The sequence below is a fragment of the Rhincodon typus genome, chromosome 29, assembly GCF_021869965.1.
Source record: "Rhincodon typus isolate 14 chromosome 29, sRhiTyp1.1, whole genome shotgun sequence".
NCBI lineage: Eukaryota > Metazoa > Chordata > Chondrichthyes > Orectolobiformes > Rhincodontidae > Rhincodon > Rhincodon typus.
The window spans coordinates 12,512,850-12,520,941 of NC_063360.1; the positions used below are offsets into that span (position 1 = coordinate 12,512,850).

The following is an 8,092-nucleotide window of genomic DNA, read 5'->3' on the forward strand; positions in this document are numbered from 1 at the left end:
TTCCCTGTCAGAGTGCTTTTCATAGAATCATAGAATCCCTACAGTGAGGAAGCAGGCCATTTGGCCCATCGAGTCTACACCGACGCTCCAAAACGCATTGCACCTAGACCCACACCCCCTTGCCCTATCTCTGTAACTTTGCATTGCCCACGGCCATTCCACCTAATCTGCACATCTTTGTGCTGTGGGAGAAAACTGAAGCACTCAAAAGAAATCCATGCAGACCTTGGGGAAAATGTGCAGACTGCACACAGTCACCTGAGAGCAGAATTGAACTTGGATCCATGGTACTATAAGGCGGCAGTACTAACCACTGAGCCACTATGCTTCGGTTATACTTTTTGTCACTTTTCGTGGCACAGCTAAGATTTATTTCCTGAATGCTAGCTGTTCTGCCCACGTGACCGTTCTTCATGTTTGAACCCAGAAGGTGCGAGTTGTACAACTGCGAAGATCATCACAGCTGAGTCTGGTCTCGCTTGAACATTTTCCATGAGGAGCAGTTGGTGGAAATTCTAACTGATGTAATCTCCTTCACGTGGGCTTTTCTCAGGCCCCTACTAATATTCTGACAAGACCAGAGATTGAACCTGGCACCTTCCTGCTCTGCAACACACTGGGCACTGGATTAGCGGGATGCTGCAGTCAGCCCCTGAGTTGCAATGTCTGCTGGCAAGTTTGTGTCTGTGAATGTCTGTATATTGGATTAAGGCACGCTCGAATGGGATAGAACACCCGGGGGCGAGGAGCATTCCGATTAGAGTACTTCTGTCAAGATGTACAAATAAAGAACAGTGGTTTGCGCAAAGTGGACGTTTAAAAGCATATTATAAATGCGTTTTTACCGAAATCTTTACAGTCTGTAATAAATGTAGGTCTGATGTTCTTAAATAATGAGAAGGGTGCAGCAGAGGGGAGCGTTTATCTGCCTCTTGCAGCTGGAACAACCTCCTTTCATTCCCTTCCCACGCCTCCTCCCTAAATGCTTTCTTCAATACAGATGTTTTTCATGGTATCAGGTTCAGCGGCTCTATAGTCACTTGAGTAAAGCATTAATCATCTCTGTGTGAAAATAAAATCTAACTTCCCCGTTAGTCCTCAGCTTGAAATATCAACATGCAATTGTTGGCAGCCCTGTGTGTGTGTGTTCCGTTTTTATTCCAGGTTTTCAGGTTAAGACTTTATTGAAGAGCCCTCCTGGAGTGGATCAAGCCCTTGCTCTCAGCACAGCGCCCATTCTCAGTGCGATCCAATGATATGTTCTGGGTGGTAAGAAAAGGTGATGTGACTGCTTGACGTCAGTTTCCTGTCTGCCCCCGTTTCCTGCAGCTTAATCAGTGAATGAGCCAAAGATGTAGAGAATTGGAGAAGGGGAGGTCAGTTCCGCCCAGCCTGGAATTTGTCAAGTTTCTGCCCATATATGGGCACGTGTTCACTGAACGGGCGGGGGAAGAAGAGGTGTTTGGTGAAACTTACTGAGCCTCATGAAAAGGACGCAGTAGCTGCGTTGTTTTCTGTAAGCGGGCTGAGTTTAAACTAATATCACAAAGTCTACAAAAGCATGGCTGGAAAGCAGTTTAACAGCGGACCCGCGTACGGTCTCTCAGCAGAAGTGAAAAGCAGAGTGAGTGCAACTCTTAGTTTGAGATTTTTTTTTTAAAAAAAGTCTCAGCCAGTTGCTGTTTGTAACCTGCTAAACACAGGTCGTTTCGTAGCGGTGGTTTCAGCTTCGCTTAAGACTTAACGATAAGTTTTGTTTTGAAGTTGGGCGTTGTCCCAGTTGCTGCTGCCAGATTAATTCAAGTATTTGTTCCTGTATTTCCCGTCATCTTCTGTGTCTCAGTCCTCAGTTAATTCTGTCTGTGTGCTAGGGTTATTCTATCTCCCATTCCAGCTAGAGGTATTTGGAAACTTCTTCCAAGATACAGTGGGCGGTGACATTTATTCAAGCAAAAATTAACTTCCTGTGTGTTTTGCTTTAAGCGATGGCTGTGAGAGAACCTTCTTTTAAATTCTTGGTTTGTTGCACGTCTTTTCAATTTTTAGTATGTTATGCAGTTTTTATTTCAAATCCAGCAAAAACGGTTTCATGACACGTAGAAATGGGATTTCAAATAGAAGATTCCAATCACGTGAAAATTATTCATTGCAATAATAAAGTGTTTTTGGGATGCATTCTGTCAGGAACGGACAGTGACTCCGAGCGAATCTGATTTTTCGTTTTTGATTTTTCTTCAATGCTTGAGCTGATTAATAACCGCCACGGAGCTAGCTCTGCACTGTTCCTGACCTGCCCTGGATTAGGATTTAATCTTCCTTGTGTCATTGTCCTTGCACTTTGTGTAAACAATTTTTCTTCTTTTTTTTTTGTTTGTTTGAAATTGTCCATACAAAAACTTTTCAAGCAATAAGGGAATCCAAAACACTAAAAATTATACCAGTAACTGAGGCTGCATTATATAGGTTGTAGTTCTATACTCTGAGTAAACCATTGAAATAAGCCTCATGTTATCATTTAAAGACACTGATTTGCACCTCTGTAACATCAGCTAGCTGTGAACCTGCATCTACTGCTGTAGTAACCATGCCTTTACCTCCAGACTTGACCATTAAGTGCACTCTTTCCACATTAAACCCTTAAACTTGAAATCGCCTAAAACTTTTCTGCTTTGTGTTCAAGCTTGCATCGTGGACATGGTTAAAGTAAATAGTCCATGTCTTTTTGCTAGGGTGGAGACGTCCAAAACTAGAGGGCATAAGGTGAGAGGGGAAAGATTTAAGAAGGATCGGGATGGGTGTAACTTTTTCATGCAGATGGTGTTATGTGAATGAGCTGCCAGAGGAAGTGGTGGAGACTGGCACAATTACAGCATTTGAAAGACATCTGACTGGGTATAGGAATAGGAACAGTTTAAGGGGTGATATGGCCAAATGCTGGCAAATGGGACTAGGTCAGATTGGGATGTCTTGTTGGTGCTGATGAGTTGGACCGAAGGGTTTGTTTCTGTGCTGTGTGACTGTCTTGTCCATCTATTGCTTGTATACTGACTCCTGTTGACTCCCAGATCAAGTACGTCTTAATTTAAGGACTCATGTTTGTTTACAAATTTCTCTCTGGCCTCTCTCTCTTCTCAAACTTTGGAATTTCTTCCAGACCTAGAACCTGAATTGACATCTGCTCTCCAAAGCATTCCCGAATGTAATTGTTGCATCATTGGATGGCAGTATCTTTTTGCATAAATAAAAGTCCATTAGAAATATGAATAGGCTATTAGATCTTTTTCAGCTAGTCAGCACCTCAACAAGATCAATTTTTGATTATTAAAGCTCAAACCTTTGGAATTTCCTCTTATGAGATGTTCTGCATTGTTCACTAAACTTCTGGACATCTGCCTGAATATCTGTTTTGGCTGATATTAAATGTATTTGCTCGTGCTCTTGGGAAGAATTTTGGGAGGTTTTTGTTGAATTAGCTCAATGCAGACAGTGGTGTGGGGACTACAGTTGGTGTGGATTTTTGGGGCATCCTCAATTTTCATAAAGTAAGTTCCCTCTGTGAGTGAGAATGATATTCCTTAACCAACGTGACTGAAATGAGTTACTTTGGTCAGGATATTGGGAAGACATTCCTAATTCTGTTCAATTTTTCTGCCATACCTGAGCAAGCAGACAGGAGCTTGATTAAACATCTCAAATGAAAGAAGTGCCTTTAAAAATTCACCACCACCTGGTAGGGAGAGGCTGAATAGGCTGGGGCTATTTTACCTGGAGTGACCGGCTGAAGGGTGACCTTTATAGAGCCTCATAAAATCATGAGGGGCATCAATAGGGTAAATAGGCAAGGTCTCTTTCCTGGGGGGCGGTCCAAAACTAGAGGGCATGGGTTTAAGGTGCAAGGGGAAAGATATAAAAGGGACCTGAGGCAGTTATTTCCTGCGTAGGGTGATGCATGTATGGAATCAGCTGCCAGAGGAAGTGGCAGAGGCTAGTACGATTTTACAACATTTAACAGGCATCTAGGTGGGTATATGAATAGAAAGGGTTTGGAAGGATATGGGCCAAATGCTCGTAAATGGGAATAGAATTAATTAGGATATCTGGTTGGCATGCATGATTTGGACTGACGGGTTTGTTTCTGTGCAGTATATCTATGACTGTATAAAACCACTCTTGTATTGGGTAGATTATATGCTGGAGTATCTGCAGTGGATGGGATCCAACAATCCCTGGATTCAGAGGTAGGAGTGCAATCACTGAGCGAGTGATGACCTTTTGGGACAAGATTGAGTTTGGCCGTGGTAAGTGTAACCTGCCCACCTGGAGTGGTTGTTGTGGGGAAGGGCAGGTAATAGTTTATGTCCCAGGTATTCTAGTAAAGATCTCCAGGAGAAGAGGGAAGAAAATTAAGGGTAGAGATGTTTGTTTTAAGAAAAAATGTCATAGGAGTGAGAGCTGCTCCTGGGTGTCAATGTTGTAAATGTCTGCTTTTTTTCTAATGCTTTGCTTTGGCTTTGTAATAAGGTGACTTGAGTTACACAAGTAATGAATCTTCACATTTATAACTGAGAAAGGTAAAGAAGTGAATGATCCAACGCCACACCAGTGAACAGTAAGATAATGTGAGAAAAACAGAAATTGTGATCAATTGATGTGAATTTTAACTTGTTTCCATTGCCTATAGATTGTAGGAAGTGTGATACCATTTCAAGGCTTTGGGGAAAGTGTATAAAATGATGCAGTAATCTGTTTTTCAATGTGGTAAGGATATAGGAAGACTGGGAGCTTTGGAGAACTGAAAAAAGAGAAGTTCAGAGGAGTGCTGACTATTGCAGTTCTAATAAATAATATGGCAACATCTCTCCCCATCAGTCAACGAGTTCATAAGCTTTCCTGTAGTCTTGTACTAATCTGGCTTAATCAAGATCTAAAAGTCACCATAACTTGATGTTACATCAAAACTGTCAGAAATTGATAGAATTGTTTGCTTTTCCCTTAAGTTTCTCCCCTCTCTATTAACAATTTTGCATGTTCTACCCTTCCCTTTCTCTAAACGTCATAGCCAAGAACCTAAACTTTACTTTGTACTTCTGAAATCATCTGCTTATAATCAATTGACACCCTGCCCTTCAAAAATTGGCAGGTTTGAGGTTGAGATTTGTCACCCTCCCTTTTAATAGAAACAGAACTGATTTCATCAAGTGATATTGGTGCTTTGAGATCTGCTCTCCTTTAGGTTGCTCATGGTAAAACAATTTTTGGGTGACCTTGTAGAGGTTTATAAGATCATGAGGGGCATAATAAGGCGATTGGAAAGGTCTTTCCTTGGGATGGGGGAATTCAAAACTAGGGCGCAGCTTGTTAAGGTGGGAGGAGAAAGACTCAAAAGGAACCCACGGGGCAGCCTTTTTGAATAGAGGGTGGTTCATGTGTGGAATGAACTGCCAGAGGAAGTTTTAGATGCAGGTACAGTTATAACATTTAAAAGACATTTGGACTCCTACATGAATAGGAAAGGATTAGAGGGATATGGGCCAAACGCAGGCAAGTAGGACAAGTTTCCCCAAACTGAAAACTAGGCTAATGTGGATGAGTTGGACCAAAGGGTCTGTTTCTATGCTGTTTGGATCATCCTGTGCAAAAATTTCCAATTATTTCTGGCTGCAAACCTTTCCTGGTTATTTCAGACTTAACTAGTGCTGGGGATGATTGGGGGACTGATGGTTTGCAAAGCTCCTGGCATCTTTAAATAGCTGGGCCTGCAGGTAACCCAGAGACATTTGGAATAAAATTGTACAAAGCCAGAACCATACTGGACTGAATTGGTTGCCTGTTTTTTAAAAAAATCCCATACCCAATTCAAATGACTTTAGTAAGTTGAATATTAGGATTAACGTTATGAATGTTGAATTGAATTCTGCTACTTTTTGTAATCCCCATTTTGTAGCCAATTTCAGCAGTAGTGGCTTAGGATGACAGTGATAATGTTAACATGGTTGATATTTGCTTTGGTAGCAAAGACTGTGACTGGTGCTACCACTGACTTCTAGGTAAATGTAGCCAGGATGCTTTAGCTGTCAAAGCTGAGAGTCGGATCCTTACCAGATTTCTCAAACAGAGTTGCAAAAAGTTTGCTCAAAGTTTTGCACTAAAGTTCTTTGCATGCATTGTGACCTAACGTGTGCATCTCGTCTCCTTTTTTGAGATTTTGTCATGGATATATATTTCTATAAAATCTACCTCATCTCCTTTTGCCTACTGATTAAATGCTTCTCAATAGTTTCTACTCAACATTGAGAAATTTCCTGACTTGAAGAGCTCAGTGTCATTTACTGACAGGTGTTAGGTCATTGCTTGCACAATCTATGCTGCAGAATTTTGGATGTTTCGGTCATGAGGGATCTGTGACATCCTGGACAGCAGGGAAGTTGTAGCAAGTGACTCGGGCAACAAAGTACCTCTTGCCTTAGAATCTATGGCATCAAACCTTTGCCAGATTTCATGGTGCTTGAGAAAACAGACAAGCAGCCAATAGTTTGAAAGTCACCACCTCTAAAAGATGTTTGAGATAGTAGGAACTGCAGATGCTGGAGAATCTGAGATAACAAGGTGTCGAGTTGGATGAACACAGCAGGCCGAGCAGGAAAGCTGACGTTTCGGGCCTAGACCCTTCTTCAGCTTTCCTGCTCCTCTGATGCTGCTTGGCCTGCTGTGTTCATCCAGCTCTACACCTTCTTACCTCTAAAAGATGGTTTTGTTTGGTTGCTGGATTTCACCTGGGAATGTCTGGAGGGCAGTTTGGAGCTGTGAGCCATCCAAGTGGCCTGACCCTTTTGGTAAAGATTGTGGTCATTTGTTCTGAAAAATTCAGATGCCCAAAGTGTCACTATTTGTTTGACTTTATTTTCCTAGTTGTTATTGTATTTCACTGATTTTTTTTTTTTTAAATTTCCCTTTCTCAGGGATCACAAAGCTGTTGGGGGGGGAAGGCTGTGTTTAGTCTGAATAACTTAGGCATCAGGATGGAGTAGGTTTGATTGAGCAATCTTTTGCTGTCTGTCATCTGCCTCCGTAGGTGCAGTACAGCTTGCATGTTGTAAAGGTCTTTCTAATACAACCATATATAGGAGTGATACATTCTGAAAAACATACTCTTCTGTGCCAGTCTTAATATTTTTCATTTTCCCACACCAGTAGCTGCACCCCACCTCCATGCTTTTTCTTGAGATTGTTGGTTCAGAACTTAAAACAATTAAAGAATTTAGGGGCACAGGTAATATTGACAACACATTGACTGCAATAGTCAGAAGACGTGGCTGAATTTCACCCAGACCTTTGTGCAGTGAAGCAACTCGTTACATGGCTAGCAAAGACAACGAAACTGCTGGTGAATGGTATAAAGTAAGTGAAATACTCAGGGTGGGCAACATTTGTGGAGGGAGAAACCAAAGTTAACTTAGTAGTGTTTTGAGATGAATGTCTCTTGCTTGGAAGAGTTCTGAGGTACAGATGTTTGACTCGAAACATTAGCTTTATCTTTTCTCTCTCAACAGATGTTGCCAGGCCCTGTTGAGGTTTTCCAGCAGTTTTATTTTTAAAATTTATTTTAATTGGGGATGTACACAATTGGTAATATGCAAAGTTTAGGTTTCTTTTGTACAATCTCTAGTTGGCCTTTTCAGCCATGAAGGCTGTAGATTTGTAGTGAATAGACGTGGAGACAGTGCAAAGGTTCTCGCACGAGACTTTATTGAAGGCTGCTTCAGAACCCGCAACAATTGAAAAGGTCAAATAAAGAGCATGCAAGTGAAAGCCCCCAGAACTTGGCAGCACTTTACCCACATGTACTGTATGGCAACTTTGCATTCTTATCATATGGATAACAAAGAATTAAAGTAAAGTTGTTTTGAATTTGTTGGCTGTTCTTTTTTCAAAAATTTTGGAAGTCAGCCACTTCAGTATTTTATTCTGGCAGAAGTGGAATCATTTCACCTTGAGTAAGGCTGTACACCCTGTGGTGCATGTATTCTGTATTTCATAGTGCATGGTGTCTGTCTGTCTGTCTGTCTGTCTGTCTGTCTGTCTGTCTGTCTGT

General features: G+C 41.5%; 1 protein-coding gene across 2 annotated transcripts in view; it reads left to right on the top strand.

Moving 5' to 3' along the window:
* The first annotated feature begins 1,330 nt into the window (after window positions 1–1,330).
* LOC109936491 (calponin-2) overlaps window positions 1,331–8,092 on the top strand; it is a 34,564-nt gene continuing 27,802 nt past the window's right edge. The window contains exon 1 of one of the 2 annotated variants that reach the window (XM_048614230.1): window positions 1,331–1,376. Coding sequence is in view for 1 of the 2 variants with exons in the window: in XM_020535109.2 (XP_020390698.1) it covers window positions 1,562–1,624 (63 nt within the window). In the remaining variant the exon portion in view is untranslated. Of the gene's footprint in view, window positions 1,625–8,092 lie in introns of both variants that reach the window. The other variant, XM_020535109.2, reaches the window with a different exon arrangement.